Here is a 21,351-nt window from a genome sequence, read left to right as displayed (position 1 = left end):
CCCCAGAGATCAGTTTTTTTTTAATGTTATTTACATGCCCTCCCTTCTCTCTCTTCTTAAATCCTTTCTATGCTCTCCCTCATCTCCAAAGCAAAGCCCCCCCCCCAATATGCTCTTGGACTACAACTCCCAGAGGTCTTTCCCCCTCACGGTGCTAGCCAGGATTCCTGAGCCCCATCGTCCAGGAAGACGTGAGGGCCCCTGGCTGAGGGTCCCTAGCCTAGGGATTTCCTGAGGGTGGCGGAGAAAAGAAAGGGACAGAAAAGACAGAACAAAAATCCAAACGGGCATGAACTGGGACCGCTTGTTCCCACGGACCGGCTGCCTTTGTCCAAAAGACGATGGGGACAAATACGGTGGGTCTTCCTTCCAGTTGAACACCTTTGGTGGATCCCTTGGAGGAGAACGCGGTTCTTGCCCATTAACCCACTTGCACAAGTGTCATCGGATCTCTCCAACTGACAGGTCTGCATTTCACGCCCTGAGGAGCTGGGGGGAACGGCTTCCTTCGGTTTCCTTCCCCCACCCATTCAAAGATGATGAGGCTCGATTCTTTTAATCACACACCCCCCCTAGACCCTTAATTGCGGTGTGTCCGTCTTCTGTGCCCTCAAGTCGGCAGTGACTAAGAGTGAGGTGCTCAAAGTCCCCCTGAACGGGCGGCTCCCAAGCCCTCCCTCCAAAGGGCCGGCTTACGTTGTCCCGGATGTTGATGTCCGACCCCTTGGCCAGCAGCAGCTTCACCAGCTCCACGTGCTTGTACTCGGTAGCCCAGATCATCGGCGTCCAGCCTCCGTCGTCCTGAGGGCGCAAGAGGAACCGTGGGAGGACCAGACCCCCCAGAGGCTCATCCGGGCCCTGGGCGTCCCGTTTCTAGCCGTGGGACATTCGGCCCCTCCAAAATCAAGGCAAAAGGGCAAGCCTCCCCCCTCTCAGACTCTGTTTTCACCCCCTCAAAGTAGGGACTGACCATCACCCTCTGCTTCACTTGTTTATTTTAAATATTTCCCCCTACTTTTCTCCTTAAAGAGGACCCAAGGCAACTGGCATCATGGAAAGATAATATTTTTTAAAAATAAAAACAATAAGTGTACAAATATTTGAAAAGAACCAATGTCACACTAAAAATGGTAAAGAAAATCAACTGCAAAAACCAGGGTCAAAGCAACAAGGCTTTGTTGGATGTTGACCCTATTGCCCAACTGTAAGTGATCAAGTGTTTTTCTTCTCTCCTATACAAATGTATCAGAGTAAGGGACTGAGACCTTAAGTGCCAGTTAATGAGAAAGGGCTGGATTATATTTGGGGAACCTGAACCCAGTTCTCCTCTGCGAGTCTCTGTACTTTTTCTGCACAGCACACGGAACTTCCCCAGAAACGCAAAACTCTGCAAGGGAGAGCAGGGGCTGCGGGACCCAGACGGGGTGGACGGGACCCCGCGGGACCGCCAAAGGAAGGAGGGGGTTCTCGGCATGCGCCCATTAGGGGCATGGGCTTATAACAAGGCTTTTCCTTTCTCAGGACTTGGAAAAGACGCGCAGGGCCCTACCTGGCAGTTGACATCCGTTTGTTCGTTGGACAGGAGATACTGCACCACGTCGTAATGACCTTTCTTGGCTGCCAGGTGCAAGCACGTGGAACCCTCTGCATCCTGAACACAGAAGCGCCCCGTCAGACCAGGGACTGAGCCACCGCCGAGTTTCGCATGGCGACACTGGGAGGCTCCGAGGAAGCTCCCAGGTCCCCAGCCCCGTGGCCTGTGCCTGCCTGGATGGAGCCCACCAGCCGCGAGCCACAGCCCACGCTTCCCTAGACACGGCTTTTCCACCTGATGTGGGGGCTGCACGATGGAGAAGCCTCCGCTCAGCTGCTCTTCAGAGGTGACCGATCCACTCAGAAAGTGTGGTGGCATGGGGGGGGGAGATTAACTACACTCATCAATCAGTCTAGACTTCAGGCTTTATTATGGCAACGCTAATCATCTGATAAACCCAACATTAACCAGGGTCTCCCTAGGCTCCTCGAAAGAAGGATGAGGATGGGAAGGAGAGACATCTGCCCCTGCTTTTGTCATGCCTTTAAAAAAAGAAAAGGAAAAGGAAAACAGCAAGTCGCGGCTGCTGTTTTCCTTGTTGGCTATTAATATTCTCAAGAAACCAACCAACTTTTTTAAAAAAAGCCAAGATTAAAAACAAGCCCTGGTTTCGTACCGAGATCCTGTTCAGGGCCCAGGACAGGGGCCAAGCGGGTGCTCCTGCCCACGTAGACAAGACCACGGGTGCAGGCAGGGCCTCTGGCTGCCCCGGGACAGAGCCGGCAGGGAAATCTTTTCAGGCCTTGCCGCCCAGCCTGGCCAACAGCAGCTGCCCTCTCCCCCCCTCCCCCCGGAGTGCTTCCTCCCACATTTTCGTGCTAACAAAAAATCCTACACGCACTTCCCCGGAGGAACGACAGGTGACCCACCTGTAATTGTAGTTTTTAGAGGGGACCTCTCTGATTCACACCCTGGGTGATCCGGCCTGCGCGGAGCCTCGTCGGAAAGTTCTAGAGCTTCTGCGGTAGCAAAAAGCATGTTAGAATAGGGGCCCTCCCCCCTCAGTTGTGTCAACCGCCACTACATTAAGCAAAATGGCGTGACAGTGGGGAGGACGGGCGGGATGGTGTGAATCACAGAGGTCCAGTCGAAGAACTACAATTACAGGCGGGTAACCTGTCGTTCTTCTTCGTGGCCTCTGCGAATCACACCCTGGGTGACTAAAAAGCGGTCCTACCTGGAGGTAAGGTGTCACGCCAAGGTAGAGGCTAGACCAGCACGCCCAAAGGCCGCATCAGACTTCTGCCGGAGATCAAGTCTATAATGCCGGAAGAAAGTCGACGGCTGTGCCCAGGTGGAAGAGGCGCAGACGTCTGGAAGAGGTACGCTGCGTAGGAATGCCGTAGAGGGTGCCACTGCTCTGGTGGATTGAGGGCGAATCAACTTCGGGACCGGTTTGTGCGCCAGCTGATATGCAAGGTGAATGGTTAAATTGACCCATCTAGATATAGTTTGAGACGTCACCTGGTGACCTTTAGTAGGTGGTTAGTGACTTATGAAAAGTCGAGGTGAACGCCTGAAAGGTTGGGTGTGTTGGACGTAAAAGGCAAAGGGTCACCTAACATCTAAAGTATGGAGGAGTCTTTCTTGAGTTGTGGACGGTGACGGGAAGAAGGAAGAAAGGAAAAACGGCTGAGAGAGATGGAACTGAGATACGACTTTGGGGAGGAGAGAAATATCCATGGATAGTTTGACTTTGTCCAGACAAAACTGTAAATAAGGACAGTCGTGACGTAAGGCCACTAAATCACTAGCTTGTTGAGCTGAGGTGATGGCGATGAGGAAAACTGTTTTAAAGGTATAGAGTTATAAATCAGTTGAAGCTAAAGGTTCGAAAGGAGCTTCAGTAAGTTGTTTCAGTGCTAATGTTAGAGACCATTGTGGGGAAGGTGGGCGGGTATCTGGGTAGATAACTCTCTGGCAGCTGATTTCTTCAAGCATCCATCATTGAAACGTTTTCTTAAATCAGCTGCCGGAGAGTTAGGGGGCTGATAAGAAACTATGGCAGAGAGGTAAACTCTCAAGGAAGAGAGGGAAAAGCTGCTAGACTTGAAGCAAAAAACGTAGAACAGTAGGAAGTGAAGGGTTGACAGAAGGCAATGAAGAAGCTTCAGCGGAAGACTTGAATCTGTTCCATTTATACAGGTAAGCCTTTCTAGTGGAGGGCTTCTTTGATTGACGAAGGACATTCATTAACGAGGCGGAATCCTCTACGCTGCCAGGTGCAGAACAGGTAACTCTGGGTGGAGTACTTGAGCGCTGTTCTGCGTGAGGAGGCGGGGCAGGCGAGGGAGGTGGTGAATGTCTGATGAGAGATTGTGAAGGACTGGAAACCAGGGTTGTTTCGGTCACCAAGGGTCTATAACGATGGCATTGGGTTTGTCCTGTTGTGAGTAAACCACAACTTTGTGGAGAAGTGGGAACGGCGGGAAAAGGTTAAGTGGGGGTCTTGGGCCATTGGCCGACAAATGAATCTAACGTTTAATGCATTCCTATGGGGCCCAAACTCACCGTTCAGCAAAGTTCCGCCATAGCGCTGCCATTTTCGCGCCCTCGGTAAGCGAGGGCAAGGCGCGAAAATGGTTGCGGCGGCCATTTTGGGCACGCGGTGGCCATTTTGGAACCGCCTATCAGCTGTTCAAAAAACATCACAATGCGAAGATTGGTAAGCGAAACGCTTACCGATCATCGCAATGCGATGTTTTACCCATTAAAACATCACAATGCGATTGCATTAGCAATCTAAAAAACAGATTGTTATGCGAATTCGTTGTTAAACGCTGCACTCGTTATGCGGGGCACCACTGTACTTAGTAGTGTTCGCTAATGCCAGCTCGGGAGCAGTATTATTTGCACTTCCGATTCACACAGGAGGCGAAGAGGTCGAGAGTTGGTTTGCCCCATTGTTTGCTTAAGCGAAGAAAAACTGATTGGTCTAACTCCCATTCATGAGCTTGAGAGTTTGTGCGGCTGAGTAGATCGGCCGAGTTGTTGTGGTGGCTGGCAATGTGTGAAGCCATGAGGCAAATATGATGTCCTAGGCACCACTCCCAGAGGTCGACTGCTAAACAAAGGAGACATGGACAGTGGGTGCCACCTTGTTTCAGAATATAGTATGTACATCGCAGTGGTGTTGTCAGTGGCAATTTGTACCATCTTGCCAGCGAGGAGATTTCTGAAAGCTTTGCAAGCTTTTATAACCGCCAAAAGCTCTAATTCGTTGATGTGAAGCAATTTCTCTCTGGAAGACCACTTGGGGTGGATTTTGAGAGATTTGCAGGTGACCTGTATTTGTGGTCGTGGTTGTCGGAACGGCCACCCAACAGATAGGTTGGGAGGGAAACGCCACCACTGGACTTGGGAGGCGGGTTCTGGGGTGATGAGGAGCGTTTGTGAGCGGGTCAAAGAGGGTGAGAAACCACAATTGAAGGGATAGCCTCTTGAGACGTATGTGCTGCACTACTGAAGTCACAGAGGCCACGGTGCCTAGTACACATTGCACAATCAAGGTGGGTGCCATTGCATGAGGGGTGTAAACGTGATGCGATGAGATTTCTCTCTTGTCTGGAGGAAGAAAGGTGCGGGCTTGTGTGGAATCTATGAATGCCACTATATAATGAATAATCTTTGTAGGTTTCAAGCTACGAGGAGCCAATTGTCGATATATGGAAATATGAGAATTTTTTGCAACCTGAGGTAAGCAGCTACTGGTGCCATGCACTTGGTGAATACTCTTGGAGCTGTTGCAATACCAAAAGGAAGCCTTTTGAATTAGTAGGCTTGTGATCCTAGCTGAAACTGAAGGAATTTTCTGTCTGAAGGATGTATGCAAATATGGAAGTATCCATCTTTGAGATCTATGACAGAGAACCAGTCGTTTTTGCAGAGTAAAGGGAGAACTGATTCGAGGGTAACCATACGGAACTTTGTGGTAATGATGTATTTGTTTAACTCTCGTAGGTCTCAGATAGGGTGAAGGACCTCCGTCCTTTTTAGGTATGGTGAAATAGCGAGAGAAAAACCCTTTGTTGTGTTGTGAGACAGGTTGTATGGTGTCTTTGAGGAGTAAATTCCTTATTTCCTCTTGTAGGGTTGGAGATGGTGGAGTGATGACGTGTGTTGCTGGAGGAAGATGGAAGAAATGGATGTGGTAGCCATGGTGGATGATGGACAGTACCCAGGCATCTGTAGTGATGGATTCCCAGACAGGTAGGTGTTTCCAGAGGGCAGGATGGGTGGAGTGGTTTGATGGTATGAGGGTTTCTCGATGTTGAGATCTGGATTGTGAGGCTTTGACAAAAATAGAGGGTGGAGCTGGCTGTTTTTGAAGAAACAGAGCTCTAGGATCATAGATTCTGTAGAGGTTATCGATTCGTTTAGACATGGTATGGGAAGAGGCTGGTTTTGTCTAGGATCGTTGAGCTGAGTAGAGACGGAAGCACCGAGATGTGTACTGGAGTAGTTGTATCATCATCAGAAGGCGAACCAATAGAGGTTGATTCGGCGGTTTGTTGAGGCTGCTGAGAGATGACTGCAGCTTTAGATTTATTCTGTTTAGGTCTTTTAGGTGGAGAAGGCTCCGGAACCGAAGAGGCTTCGTTGGACATTTGATGTTTAGTGGAGGGCTTCGATATCGAGGATGTTGGTATTGAGCTCTTTGATTTATGGGTTTTTGAAGTTTTAGATGAAGTGGACGGAGTGTCGGAGTGGGATGGTGTGGTCGATGGACGTTGCTTTGAGGCTTCACAAAGAGCCTTCTCCATTGCTTTGGTTTGAGAGGTGGCCTTACAAGGAGGTTGGGCCATTTTGGTTGGTGGAAGGGATTGTTCCCAAAGACGGCGTTTTAATCTGGATAAGTGAGAACGGAGGACACTGCGCTTGAAGTTCTTACAATGCTGGCAGAAGGATGTCTGGTGTGCCTCTCCCAAGCAGAAAAGACACTTGGCGTGGCCATCGGAGAGCGGCATTTTGTTATCACAGACCACGCTGTGTTTAAACAGGCCCAAAGGGGCCATGAATAGGAGAAAATAATTTAAGGGGGTGAAACGATGATTGAGGGGGGTCCTGTGGCTGGAGGCCAAGCAAAGTAGAAAAGAAAAAAATATATATCTGATGATAATGAATTTGTATCTAAAGGTTTAAAGAAAAAAGATGGATAACAGGAAGGAATCAAGAATAAACTCTCTTTCTCTTTTACTCACAGAAGCAGAACTATGAGGCTCTCAACGCGGCGGTTGAAAGAAAACTGAAAGGGGAGCCTTGGCACCAAGGTATACGAGGGAGGAAGGGCCTTATTCAAACGTGTTTTTTGCTACCGCAGAAACTCTAGAACTTTCCAATGAGGCTCTGTGCAGGCGCGGATCACTCAGGGTGTGATTCGCAGAGGCCACGAAGAAGAACACAGTGAACTCAACCTGCGCCGCTTGAATCTGCCTGAGCCGGCTGTGAAACCCTGCCTGCATTTGCCGAGTTTTGACGATGCCCTCCCGGCCCTTCTCCCAAATGGCCCAGGCTCTCCTTGCGACGATCTGTCGAGGAGGCCCCGAGCCGGAAAGGCTCTTTCCTAGCACCGGCCAGCGACTTGGGTTGCAAATTGGGGGACTGCTCTTGGGGCTTCTTGGAAGTAGGTAGGCCTGCTCCTAGGATGGGCAGGCGCCACGAGAGAAGGGAGCTGCCTTACAGGCTGAATTAACAGTATCTAAGAACGGGAAGGGACAGGAGGAAGGAATAGGATTTCTGGACTTCTTGAACAACAAATCTCAACTCCAGGAGTTCCACCTAAAAGACCCTTTAGAGACCCCTAAATGTGTCTCCTCTGGGAGGAAGGCCTCCAACTGGAAGGCGTGGGTTCGAGTTTCCTGCTCAGAAGAAAGCCCCCAGCGAGCACTGGGGCACGAACAGGAAGTCTGGGTGAAGCGAGGCCTCGTCGCGCTTCAAAGCCTTCCAGGAGAGGCCTTTCCTCCCAGGCGAGGCACGCTGAGGTGTCTGTGGTTCAGACAGAACGGCCGGGATGGAAAATGATGGGATCTGATGTCCAAGCCATTGGGAAAATCCCCTCCCTTCAGGCGGGTGATCTCGGTGGGACACCCTGCTCGGAAGGCAAAAGGCCCCCTCGGCCGAGGGCCCCTTGCCTTGGCAGTAGCTAACCCTCGCCCAGAGACACACCCCCCCCCAGCTCTGGGGTCACACCCTTGGCATGTCCCTCTTCTTTGCTGTCGGCAGGCTCCTGCATCAGTTGCGGGTGGGCAGGCAAAAAACTTCCAAGCCGAGGGCAAGATCCTGTTCTAGAGACGCTTCCAAGGGCCATGTTCTAGGGTGGGTGGAAAAGGGGATTGAAAACAGCGGCGGCTTGCGGCTTGCAATGAATAAGCCCCCGAAGAGACATTTCAACTCTGTTAGGACAGAAGGGGAGAAAAGCCTGTCCCTTAAAACTGGGCCACCTCCCAGCGAGAGCAGCAATGAGGGACACCCCCCCCCCACGGGGCGGGCAAAAGCTCCAGGAAGGCCAAATTCCTCCCAAGCTTTCCCACCTTGACCTGAGCTATGATCCTGGGGCCCAAGCAAGAGAGAAGCATGCGGGGTGGGGGTGGGCAGGGGCTCCTCTGTGGACCTGGGATGAAGGATTTGGGGGGGGGGAATGATCCTCTTTTAACCCCCACCTTGGGATAAAAATCCCTGACTCTGCTCTGGGAACCCCACAACCGCCGGTCCTTTTCGAGCGAGGGGCCACAGCTGCCCCAGGTGCCTCTAAGGGAAACAAGGGGGAAACGCCCAGGCGGAAGCGGTACCTTGGGGTCGACCAAGGCCCCCGCCTTGATGAGGTATTTCACTGTGTCCAGGTGGTTATTCTCCGCAGCTTCCATAAGGGGGGTCCTCTGGTCCTGAGAGCAGGTATCGATGTTAGCACCGGCCTGTGTACACACACACACACACACACACACACACACACACAGAGAGAGAGAGAGAGAGAGAGAGAGAGAGAGAGAGAGAAGCAAAGTCAAGACTTAATGTCTGTTCATGGTCTCAGATCCCCCCCCCCCCCCCGCGGGCTCTTCCTGGCTGCCTACAGCACGGGCTCTGAGGGAAATCGCATCCTCTGTGGTGCTGCCATCATCCCGGCGGCCGCCACTCTCTATGCATCTGGAAAGATCAGGGGCGGGCAACTCTGGTGAGCTGACAGGGTGGGGGAGGCAGAGAGAGGATTTTTCTGCCATCAACTACACCAGCCCCAGAAATGTAGCTTCTTTCCCCCTCATTCATTGGGAATGAGCGGCGTGGATATGAACCGTTGCATGGTGGGGTCTTCAGCTCAGTCCAGGCTGGCGGCTCCAGCTGTTTTCAGAAGCCCTGAGCCCGGTCAGTTTTTGGTCTGGAACTTTTTAACTGCTGCGAAGACGCCAAACCCTTTCCCAGAAACAGGGGCAGAACCCTGGAGAGCCCGGCCACAGCTCAGGGCAAACGCCAAGGCGGAGGAGGGAGTGTCTCCGCCCCAAAGTTGCCATTCTCCGGCCGCCACTCAGGGATCTCTGGGGGTGGCGTCAGAGAACCTATGACAGAGACGAAACCGAGCCAGCCAGAACGGCGTAGAGCGGTTCCCCCACGTGCCTGCCTTGCCTACTGCATCAATGTGCACTTAGTGAGACTCCTAAATCGATATTACGTCTAGCAGGGATATAGATCTTGCAGGATCCATTATTGTTCACTTACAAGCTGACCGAGATCTGTTGAACACAGCGGCCCCCAACCTCGAGTCGCCTGGGGGTTCTTGGACTACAACTCCCAGAAACCTCAGCGAGCACAGCTGGTGGTGAACCCCAGTCCAAGAGCACCGGGGGTGACCAAACGGTGGAACCACTGGTTTAACGGAAGGGTAAAAACCGAGCAATCTTGCTGGTGGATCAGGTGCGGCTGCCTGGAGGAAGCCGGCCAACGGGTGCCTGGCTAGTAGAGAGGGACCAGCGTTGCCTTCCCCTCCGCCCCACATTTGGAAAAGGAAGAGGGGGGTAAATAGGGCGAACCTGAATCAGCATGTGGCAGATGTCCACGTGTCCTGACTCCGCCGCAGCGTGAAGAGGGGTCCTCTTGTTCTGGTGTTCCATCTTGAAGTTGGGATCAATCCCGTCCACTGCAAAAGTTAAAAATAACAGGGGGGCTTTTCCAGCTGAGAGAGAAACAGAGAGAGCGAGAGAGAGAGGCTGGCAGCTCACGGTGGGAAGCCGAGGCGGCGGGGCGAGGGTTCTTTTCCTGACACATTCCCGGGAGCAAGATTCAATCTAGCTCCTTGATCATCCTTGCTCACTGGAGGGACTTATGAGGCAACCTCCGCAGACAGAGATTGTGCTGTCAGACAGCACCGATATCCAAGGGTTTCGGACGACGCTCCCGTCCTCGGCAGACTTTCTCTCTCGCTCCACTCCACTATGATCGCCAGGCGGCCGACACAAGCGGGAGAGACCTCCCTGCCTCGATTCCTGACCTCCACCAAGTGACTCTTCCTGGCTAGACTCATCCTGTCATGGATACGAGAGCTCCCCAAACCTACCGGGGAGTCTTCTAAGATGGGTGATTTCCCAAACCAGGACCGTGATGGGCCACAGCTTTGGAACAAGTCGCAAGATGATCCTGGACGGCTCAAAGCATCTTTCTACTTGGGCTTGCTCCCTGCTTGCTCCTGGGCTGGACAAAACGAGAGCGCCCCACCTTCATCAGGAGGCGCCCCTGTTTTGGGTCCCTCCGAAAAGAGAGGCGGCAGGGCTGCCGGGTTCAGGCCTCGGCTTGCGGGGCCTTTGGGGGTCTCCAGCTAACCCCCTGGCCACCATCCGATTTTGGGTTTTCCATGTCCGGAAATCAGCAACACGACTCGCCCCGGTGAACCAAGGTTAACTTAGGAGGCCACGATCACAGAAGGTCCGCTCCCATCTGAACACCAGGCACGGGCCTCAGAACCGGAACTGGCACCTCCACAACCATGTGTCGCAGTGGGTTGTGTAGTTTATCTCCTCTATGTGCAAGTCACATTCCCCCACCCTCCCACCTCACCCGGGATTCTGGCCACTAATTGCTTGGCTGGTGGCTTGACTGATAATCTGCTTACCCCATCTTTTTTTCCAAAAAAAAGGATGCCCAAAGCAGCTATTGTGTCAAAGACACATCATTAAGAGCTAATAACAGTATGTTATTCAAACAGTTTTAAAAGAATCAAATTAACATTATATTAAAAATGTTACATAAAAGCATTACTAAAACAGATTTAAAAATAATAAAAATACATATATATATGTGTGTGTGTGTATGTATATGTATGTATATGTGTGTGTGTGTGTGTGTGTGTGTGTACATACACACACAGAGACACATTTTATATATATTTTATATATATAAAAACACTTCTCAGGCAGCTGGTCACTCAGAGAAGGCTTGCCTGAAGAGAAAGGTCTCAGCAAAGATGGGGCTCCAGCCTGGCTTCCAGTGGAAGGGAGTTCCAAAGTCTGGAAGCAGCAGCAGCAGAGAAGGCCCTCTGCCATGTCCCCACCAAGAGCACCTGCGAGGATGATGGGACCGAGAGAAGGGCCTCCCCTGGTGATCTCAAGACCCGGGCAGGCTCCTAAGGGGAGATGCGGTCCTGGAGACCGCTCGGACCCAAGCCGTCGAGGGCTCTATAGGTACAAACAAAGCAGCACTCTGATTTGTGCCTGGAAATTACTCGTTTGGGTCTTTTGCAGCTTCTAACACTGCTAACCATAGCCGCCTTTTGGACAGGCTCTCCAGATCACGGATCAAAGAGTGTAGCTCTGCCACACACACACCCCTTCCTCCCTGGGAGTTTCCAAGATCACACCAGGATCTTGCCCTATGAGAACGGACTGCGGTGGAGAGACAGGGGCGACGAGCGGGTGAGCTTTTCGCTACCCGTTAAGGGGGAAGCAGCCCCTGAAGACGGCTGGCGCTGGGAGTTTGCTCTGGTGCCCTCGACGGCGGATGATTGCTTGCCAGGGAAACCTCTCTCTCTTCCTCTCCATCAGGGATGATGCACTTAACTCCAGCCACTTGCCCGCTCATGAATAATGCCAAAGGCCCAGCAAAGAGCAGGTCCCGTGAGACATGAAGAAACCACGGCTAGAAATGGCACCACGTTGCCAAAGAGAAGAGACCGGGAGCCCTGGGTGGCCCCACTGAGCGAGAGCCAAGGATTCGCTCGCCACCCCAGATTCCAAAGGACGGAGCCGCCTCTGGACCGTCAAGGTGGTCCCAGACCAACTATGAGCCCTGCCGTCCTGGAAGCCGCCTGATTCCTGGAAAGGAACCAGAAAAGAGAGAGGCCCACCCTCTCCTTTTGAGGAGCTGGCGGGGGGGGGATTCGGATCAAACCCCTCTCTTGCACACAGCAGAGGCGCTGCCCTGCTCGAAGGCGACAGGGCCCATCAAGGCCACCTGCGAACAGAAACTCCTCTGCAACGGGGAGACCTTTTGGTGGAGGGTGTGTGTGATCAAGGCGACTTACCCAGCATAAGAAGAACCTTCTGCAGTTCCCCTTGCCTGGCGGAGAAGTACAACTGCTTGGAGTGGAACCGTAATTTCTTGGGTCTGTCAAAAGACAAGATGATTTGCTGGGCGAGGGAGGGAGGGAGGGATCCTTAACGGCAGGGAGCGCGGCCCTGCCCTGACACAGCCGTTCCTTCCTAACTAGAAGGCACTGATCCATTTCCCTAGACTTGGAACAACACACACACACCCCACACACAAAGTAAGAATCACAAAATCACACATGTCTCAGCAATGCGATCCGCATCAAATTCCACCCCTTCTGCCACAGCATCCCAACAAACGTGCGAAAACTGTGGATGAGTCCCATCTGTAACTTTCTGCGCCCATGGGTACGGAGTGAAACACAACCCAAACGATACCATCTCAGCACAAAGGCAGAGCGCCCCTCAGCAGGCTCAGAAGCTTTGTATCCTGCATCGGGGGGTGGGGGGGGTGGGGAGGGGGAGTCGTAACAATGAAAGTTGTGGCTCCTCAAGGTCCATCTGGGCGTCACAGTTACTGAGCAATAGGCACTGAATGTTCTGCCTGCAATTCAACCCCAGATTCTCCTCCCAGATCCCAGCTGGCCTTCACTCATCCCTCCCCTACGGCCTCCTCCCATGAAACCATTCAAAGGGAGCTTGGTAAAACCACAGCCGCCCTCCGCTGAATCTGGGGCCAACCCCAGACCTTTATTTTGCTGCCCGAGTCCCAGCAGAACACAATGCCTGTGCTTCAAGGCATGCAGTCCCCTAAGCCACCTCAGTTAGTTTTGCAAACGAGGCCAAAAACCTGGTTAAGAAAGGATGCAATTTCCTCCCCTGCTATCAAAATCAGGGCTTGGTGGGAGAAGAATGATTGTGCTGTTACAGCCATCATCATCTCAGAAGTTTTTCCTTTGTTTCCAAAGCCCTCATTAAATAGGAGGTTGTGCTAAACAAAGTAAGTTGTATATCTCGCTGCCCTTTCGTGTCATGAACAGCCCATAGCTGTTAGGTAGGGATCATTTCTCCCTGCCTAACGGCAGAGCCGGTCCCTGCCAACAGGCGAGGAACGAGGGAGCGAGCAAGCGAGCCCCAAAGTGCCACGTCAGGGCTGGGGAGCTGCAGGGAAGACGACAGACCACACCAACAACAGAACCGCCAGCTTCCAGACCCACTTCCGAGAGCGCTGTGATGTGTTTCCTGTCCCCCTTCCCCTTCCAGGGCAACCCACTTCTTACTTTTCCGAGTCCAGGGCAATCAAAGCGCTTTCTAGGGTTTCTTTCACCGGTCCCTGGGAGACGCCGGCTGGGGCTGCTTTGGAGAAGGCCAACGTCCCGGCCAAGTCGAAACCCTCGGCAGAAGAACTCTCGGATCTCCCCTCTTCGGACGCCTGGGCTCCCGTCCCGCTGTTCAGCCGGGGGGGAGGGGAGGGGGGGAGGAGAGGAGGCAGAAGGACAAAACAGGAGGAGAGGTAAGTCCAAACCCCAGAAACAGTCAAACGCCACCCCGGTATTCGCTCCGCGCAAGGATCAGATGGGGTGGCGTGCTCTCCTCCTCTGAAAGGCTGCGACCCAACGCCTGCCACGGTTGGCAGAGACGGTTCAATGGGAGGGGAAAAAAATCTTTTTGGAAAACTGCCGGCAGGCGAGCTGCTTTTCTGGCGCCTTCCCAAACTTCAACACACACGTTAGTACCCTAAACCTCCCAAGTTCGAGGCCATTCCTTGCAGTCACAGCTGGAGCACGTTCTGCCTTGGTAAGCGGTTTTACACACACACACACACACACACACACACACACACACACACACACACACACACACACACACACACACACACACACACACACACACACACACACACACGTGTGGAACCGCCTACCAAGTTTCCAAAAGCGTTTCCGAAAACCGGACAGGCTTCTACTGAGAATCTGCCAAAAAAGGGCATTCTCCACTTCATTTGCACACAAACAAAACTTCCTCCCATGGGGATCTCCCCTCCCCTCGCCTGATATTGTCATCGCACCTTCTTGGCAAAGGAATGTGGGTAGGCACAAGGCTGTTAACCAAAGGTTCAAGGAATGCTGCACCTGGAAAAGCCAAAGATGGAATCGCCCCAATCACCTCCAGATTTAGGTGATTATGTGTGTATGTGTGCGTGGAGCCATGCCTTCTCCTTGCTACTCTCGCCACTCCAAGTGACTGTTCATTTGCCCTCACTCATCCCTGGCTTGCTCTCACTCATCCCTGGCTTGCTCTCACTCGTCCCTGGCTTGCCCTCACTCGTCCCTGGCTTGCTCTCACTCGTCCCTGGCTTGCCCTCACTCATCCCTGGCTTGCTCTCACTCGTCCCTGGCTTGCCCTCACTCGTCCCTGGCTTGCCCTCACTCGTCCCTGGCTTGCTCTCACTCGTCCCTGGCTTGCCCTCACTCATCCCTGGCTTGCCCTCACTCGTCCCTGGCTTGCTCTCACTCATCCCTGGCTTGCTCTCACTCGTCCCTGGCTTGCTCTCACTCGTCCCTGGCTTGCTCTCACTCGTCCCTGGCTTGCCCTCACTCGTCCCTGGCTTGCCCTCACTCGTCCCTGGCTTGCCCTCACTCGTCCCTGGCTTGCCCTCACTCGTCCCTGGCTTGCTCTCACTCGTCCCTGGCTTACCCTCACTCATCCCTGGCTTGCTCTCACTCGTCCCTGGCTTGCTCTCACTCGTCCCTGGCTTGCCCTCACTCGCCCTTGACTTGCCCTCACTCATCCTTGACTTGCCCTCACTCACCTTTCCTTTAGCATTCACTACCCCTCACGGCCAATCTGTGCCAGTTCTCTGTGGGAACATAGAACGAGATACTCGTGCCACCGCTCAGATTTGAAGTGTGTGTGGAACCAGGCAATGACAAGCCCGTTCAGGGCGGAACGCCTCACCAAGCAACCGGGGTGACGTCCCCTCCCCGGCCGCCCAGGTGGGACTTGCCTTCCCGTGGTCGTGTCCGCCCTCCCCTCCGAGGCGCCCGGCTTCTTCGGCTCGTAGGTCAGCGAGAGGGTGGAGGTGGTGTCGGCCTTGGCGACGGTCACTTCTCTGGCCTTGGAGGCCTCCTCCCCACAGTGCGGGCAGTAGCTCAGGCCTTTGACCTGGGAGGCACAGTCCTGGTGGAACCTGTGGGAGATGCTGCTTTCTGGCTGGCACTCCATGAACGTCCCCTGGAGAGAGAGAACCCGAGAGGGCAACGTGGATACCTTGTAGCAGAGACGGGGAAACGACCTTGTTCCCTGGAGGTCTCTGGGCACCCACCCCATCAATCCCTCGTCTCCGTGGTATGGCGGACAAGGACCAAGGGGCAATGCCATCTTCTTGAGGAACCACCCGCTCCCTCTCTTTGTGGCATCAACTGGTGCTCCTGTCCAACAGCAACTGCCGGATCGGGAGAGCAGGACCAGCCACATGGCACAGAACATTTCTGGAAGGGTTAAAGGGTCATCAATTCCACAATACCCTCCAGAGACACTTGTGGGAGGATTCTGGGAGACTGGACACCTGCATTTCACATGAACTCCACCCCATTGTCGGAGGCGCTCCGTCAAAACCGATGGCAAACAACAAGCAAGCACCTTTACATTTTCACAAGACTCGCTCTCTGTTTGGTCCTACTACAATGGGCTTGCCGAGGGCCCCACGAAAAGAGGCACAGCGTGGCTTTTCTCCATCAGGTAGGAATCGTTGGGATGCTCCCAAGGAAACTTCAGCCAAGCGAGAAGTTTCTCAAGGCGCCACAGCTCACCCTGGCTTTCAAGCCACAAAGACGGCCACGCGCCACCCGGCAACCGCCACCGCCAGACCCCATTCTGAAGAATGTGCAGCGCAGAGAATGCCCGACGTGTCTTACTCATTCCGATTCTCTCTTTCAAGCTTTTCCTCCCTTGACGGAGCCAAACCGCCTCTCGCTCTAGCCCAGATGTGGCCACTGGTTCCCTGGGAGAGCTCAGCCAGGTGGGCGCTGGACGGCAGGGGTCGGAAGCTCAATTCCCCCACGGGCCAGCCCATGTCCCCTGGATCTGCAGGTGCCTCCCTTACATGTCAGGAGCTCAAGTCCAGGCGCTAATCCCGATGGGAGTCAGTCCACCGAATCAGAAAAGCAACCCTCCCTGGGTTCAGTGGCTCTTGCAGGGCATGGGAGCCTGTGAAAGGGCCCTGCACGACAGGAGCCGCTCGTGCCAATCCCAGGGAAAGCCAGAGGGGAGAGGCAAGTCAGCGCCCCAAAAAGGTGTCCACTCCGCCATCCTCAGAAGCAAGCAATGCGCCTTGGGGGATCGCCCTGGGCAATGGGGCCGGGCTTCGGCACCCCCTCTGCCACTAGCTGTAAACCAAGGCCCTGGACAGAAACCACACGGGCAGAAGAAGGGAAAGGAAACCCGATTCTCAGTCTTCCTCCGATGAAAGCCCAAGGGTGCACCCTCTTGAAAGGCGGTGCATGAAAAGGAGAAAGTGGGGGAAGGTGAGGGCAAAGGGCAGGAGCTCCCCAGATGCAAGAGGTGGAAGGCAGCCTCGTTCAAGCCCTCCCCCTTACCTGGAATATTATAGGGGAAGGAAGGAGCTGATGATGAATGGAAGGAAGGAAGGAGCTGATGATGAATGGAAGGAAGGAAGGAAGGCTTTGCAAATGAAGAAGGGGAAAACAAGCACTGTAGCTGCAGGTGCTCCCTTAGCGACTGAAAGATCCACACGGCCACTAAGCCTGAAGGGTGTTGCTGAGGGAGCCTCCTTCGGGATAAGCAGCGGCCAGGAGAGACCCCAAGGCCTCCAGGCCTCCCTCCCCTCCCCACTTGCTGCCCCCCCCACGGCCCGGCTACACGGATGAGGGCAGGTTGCAGCGAGGAGGCTAATTCCCAAAGGAGGAAAGAGGGGAGAATTCCACCTGCCAGGTGATCGATCAAGATGCGGACTTCCCACTCCTTCCAAGAGGCGCTTCCAGGGCAGCCCTGACGGCTTTCATTCCCTGTGGTTTTGCAGAGGAGACCCACCGAGAAGGATGAGTGAGGAGCAGGACTTCCTTCCCCAGGTCTGGCTTGGAGGACAGCCCAGAGAGCCCCCCCCCTCCTCCCGGCCTCTGAAAGGCATCTATCAACACCTCCAGAGGCCGTATCACAAGCGTGCAAAAGTAAGGAGACGGTGCGGGTTCTCGTAATCCCCTCCCACTGAGCCACCGCATTCACCGAGGGACCTTGAGCCGCTCCCTCTTTCCTCACTTGGCCTACCTCGCAGGGTTACTGGGAGAACAAAGCTGGGGGAAGCCGGGGAAGGACTCACACAGGCGGCTCGGGGCTCACCGCTAAAAAGGTGTGGGAGGGTTTACTACAGAAACCACGAAGCAGGACAGTTAAGCCAGGTTCAGGAGCAGTGCCTTCCTATAGACCAGACACGGGGGATAAACAAGGGGGAGAGGGGCTCCACTGAATGCTCCAGAGGCACCCTATTCCTGACGCCCAGAGGCTCTGGGTCGGGACCCCCAGTCTCCCATGCAGGAAAACATGCAGCTTATACACACACACCCCAGCGCTTACGGCACTCTCTGGGCGGTTTACAGCTTCATTCTGCAGCCCAGACATTGCCCTCAGCCCCCCCCCCCCAGCAAGCATTTCACTGACCCCGGAAGGATAGAGGGCTGAGCCGACCTTGAGCCGGCTGCCTGGGATGGGACCCCGGGGTGTGTGTGAGCGGAGTGCTGGCTGCGGGACTGCAGTTTAACCGAGGGGTAGCAACGCCTGGTTGCGGGCCTGATCCCTCGGCAGGAGGAGCAGCAAGGACGCCAAAGGCACAGGAGGTCATTTTCTGCCCCTGAGAACATGCAGGAGGGGTGTTTTTGCCCGAGAAGGAAGCACAGGGCACCTGAGCCCCTCCACACTCAGCGCTGACTTTCAACCATTCATTGGGGGGGGGGGAGGGAATGATGATGAACCTTGAAGTGGGTCCAGAGGCAGGGAAACGGTCTGCTACATTCTGCTCCTGGTCCTGTGTGTCACCTATGAACTAATAACCTGGGCTTTACTATCTTTGGTCTGGCTAGACAAGTTGTGGGCATGATCCAGACTCCGATGCAACGAGTCTCCTCAAAAACGCCAGATCCCGAAGCAGGAGACTTTAAAACAATACCACTGCTTCTGCTGCAGCAGGCATGGCTTCAAAGCGCAGAGCCATAAAAGAGGGCCAGCAGACAGCCACGGGAAAAGCGGATTTTGCTTCTGGAACGGGTGGACCCTTGGCCTTAACCAGGGTATTTCCTCGAGGGCTCAGGGAGAAGGGTCAGAACCCTCCGGTGGCTCCTCTCCCCGACCGGCAGCCGTCGCCTTTCCTCCCACCGAAACGCCGCGCGGACGCCGGCCGGTTCCAGAGGAGGCTTACCGCCGTGCAAAAGAAGCCGCAGCCCGGGCAGCACTGATGCTTCACCATCCTCCCTCGGTGGTCTTCACACAGCACCACAAGCTGGACTTTGTTTGAGGGGCGCATCAGCTCGTACTTCAGGACACGGTTGGTGCATCGGCTGAGCTGGGAAGAGAAGACGGGGAAATGAAGGGGCCGGTGAGAGCGAGAGGGAAGCCTTCTTTGCTCCCCCGCAAAAGTGCGCTGAGCGCACGCCCGCACACGGCGTTGGGAGAGCTTTCCGACAGCCCTTCAGGAGTGATGTCCGCCTCCCACTCCTCGGCAGCCTCGGCGACGCTTGGCGGTTGGAAAGGAGGACTCTGGACAACGCTGGATCGGAGCAAAGCCCCACCACGCCTCCGGAGATCCAGCAAGCCTTGCACCGAATCTAAGCCTTCAGGCCCAGCACCGTGGATGGCAAAAGGATTGTGCCCGCTCCGTGACATCCACTGGCAAGGCAGGGTTTGCTTCCGGTTGCAGAAAAGGTTCGTTCGTCAGAGAGAAGACCCTTGGGGTTTTTCAGGTTGGGGAGGCCAGGCTCCCCAACACTCCCGCGAAAAGGCGCTTTAGAAAAAGCCTTAATTCCCCTGCCCTGGGGACTCTGAAGTGTCTCCCCCCGACCCCCGGGCCATGCCTTCTCGTTTGCCTTAATTTGAAAGAGCAAGGCTCCCTAAAGCTTCTTTCAGACACCTATTTAGAGAGCGCTGCCTTTCCCAGACCTTTGGCAGAGGTAGCAGCTGAAGGGGTGGACTTAAAACAAAGCCCGGGGGGCTCGGGAAGAGGGAGGCGAAGAGAACGGGGGGGGGGGCGTTTCTAGCAGCCCTCCCTCCCTCCCTCCCGGTGGCCTCCATCAAAGGACGGGCAAGCTCTGACAAATCAACTGAGACCCATTCACTTTTTCAAAAAATGTTTTAAATATGCATATGCTACAGTTTTAAGTCTCAATCAAGTCTCAATTAATTCTTGATTTTAAATTTTTGATATGCTGCCTTGGGTTCCCACAAGGGAAGCCAGGCTGGATGAAAAAAAATCAGATAAATGTGTAAAGAAATACATAAAACCAACCCAGACTCCCTTTACTGTATTCCTGAAATATGAACACACTTCACCGTGGTGCAGAGTGGCACCTTTCCTCATCCGCTGCTCTCAATGCTATCAAGCAAGCAAGCAAATAAATAAAAGCCCAAGTCCTGTCTCTAAAGTGGACGACAGAGCTAAGGAACAAGAAACAAGCAAGTCACAGAAGTAACAGCAACCGCCAACCACGCCAACTTTCTTTACCAAAATCAGGATTACTTTCCTCTTTCCCCTTCTTAAGTATGGGAACCCCACCCACCTGGACCTCGTTCACCATGAATGAGAATCAAGATGGATGTTATAAAAAGGAAGGTGGGGGAAAGGAAATCAGCCCCCAAACCACCCAGGCTGACTTGATGACCCTCTTCTATCATCTCAAAGAGACAGAATTCCATTCTGGGTGGAAGAGAGGGAGCTAAACACAGTGGTGCCTCGCACAACGAGTGCACCGCAGAGCGATGAATTCGCTCTACGAGGCCGGTTTTGTGATCGCAAATGCGATCGCACACCGATGCCTGCATAGGGCGAAAATCGCAGAGCGAAGGTTGGTAAGCGGTTCGCTTACCGACCTTCACTTTGCGACCCGCGATCAGCTGTTTGGCGGCTACAAAATGGCCGCCGGAAGCCCCAAAATGGCCGCGCGCAGCGTTTTCGCGCCCTCGTTAAGCGAGGGGAGGGCGCGAAAATGGCTGCTGGCCATTGCAAAACATCGCTGAACGGTGAGTAAATCAGCCGATTGGAACGCATTAAACGAAGTTTAATGCGTTCCAATGGGCTTTTCTGCCTCATTCAGCGATGTTTTCACACAGCGAGGGTTAATCCGGAACAGATTAACCTCACTGTGCGAGGCACCACTGTATATCTATTTATCTCCCCTTCACTGATTGCTGCCTTGTCGTGGCAAAGGGGCTTGAGTAATTCAGAGATGCTATGGGCTCTGCCATGCAGGGACAACCAAGATGGACAGGTCATAGTGGAGAGTTCCGACTAAACGCTATCCACCTGGAGCAGGAATTGGCAATGCCACTCCAGTATCTTTACCAAGAAAACTCCATGGACAGAAAGAAAGGCTAAAAGATATGACACTGGAAGATGGGACCCTCAGTTTGGAAGGCATCCAACATTCTACTGAGGAAGAGCAGAGGACAAGTACAAGTAGCTCCAGAGCTAATGAAGTGGTTGGGCCAAAGCCGAAAGGACGCTCAGCTGTGGATGTGGCCTGGAAGTGAAAGGAAAGTCCGATGCTGCAAAGAAAAATACTGCATAGGAACCTGGAATGTAAGATCTATGAACCTTGGGAAGCTGTATGCTGTCAAACAGGAGATGGCAAGAATAAACATTGACATCCTGGGCGTCAGCGAACTAAAATGGACAGGAATGGGGGAATTCAATTCAGATGATTATCATATCTATGATTGTGGGCAATAATCCCGTAGAAGGAATGGAGTGGCTCTCATAGTCAAAAAAAGAGTGGGAAAAGCTGTACTCGGATACAATCTCAAAAATGATAGAATGATTTCAATACGAATTCAAGGCAGACTTTTCAACATCACAGTAATCTTCAATTTATGCACCAACCACCCATGCTGAAGAGGCTGAAATTAACCAATTCTATGAAGACCTACAACATCTTCTAGAACTGACACCAAAGAAAGATGTTCTTCTCATTATAGGGGATTGGAATACTAAAGTCAAGAGATAAAAGGAACAATAGGTAGGTTTGTCTTTGGAGTTCAAAACAAAGCAGGGCAAAGGCTAATAGAGTTCTG

The 21,351-nt window shown here is 53.5% G+C and overlaps 1 protein-coding gene across 9 annotated transcripts in view; it reads right to left on the bottom strand.

Moving 5' to 3' along the window:
• The window catches only part of EHMT1 (euchromatic histone lysine methyltransferase 1), a 114,590-nt gene that overhangs the window by 18,448 nt on the left and 74,791 nt on the right, over positions 1 to 21,351 (bottom strand). For all 9 annotated transcript variants that reach the window (XM_072984980.2, XM_072984982.2, XM_072984979.2 and 6 more), the window contains 8 exons: positions 18,488 to 18,631; positions 15,065 to 15,291; positions 13,341 to 13,508; positions 12,096 to 12,178; positions 9,613 to 9,719; positions 8,383 to 8,505; positions 1,550 to 1,651; positions 697 to 801 (listed from right to left, as the gene is read on the bottom strand). In XM_072984980.2, the coding sequence (XP_072841081.2) occupies positions 697 to 801; positions 1,550 to 1,651; positions 8,383 to 8,505; positions 9,613 to 9,719; positions 12,096 to 12,178; positions 13,341 to 13,508; positions 15,065 to 15,291; positions 18,488 to 18,631 (1,059 nt within the window). The remainder of the gene's footprint in view (positions 1 to 696; positions 802 to 1,549; positions 1,652 to 8,382; positions 8,506 to 9,612; positions 9,720 to 12,095; positions 12,179 to 13,340; positions 13,509 to 15,064; positions 15,292 to 18,487; positions 18,632 to 21,351) is intronic.

This window comes from Pogona vitticeps, chromosome ZW-PAR (genome assembly GCF_051106095.1).
Source record: "Pogona vitticeps strain Pit_001003342236 chromosome ZW-PAR, PviZW2.1, whole genome shotgun sequence".
In the NCBI taxonomy this organism is placed as follows: Eukaryota; Metazoa; Chordata; class Lepidosauria; order Squamata; family Agamidae; genus Pogona; species Pogona vitticeps.
Note: the sequence above shows the minus strand (reverse complement) of the source record. Positions and strands in the feature narration are given on the sequence as shown.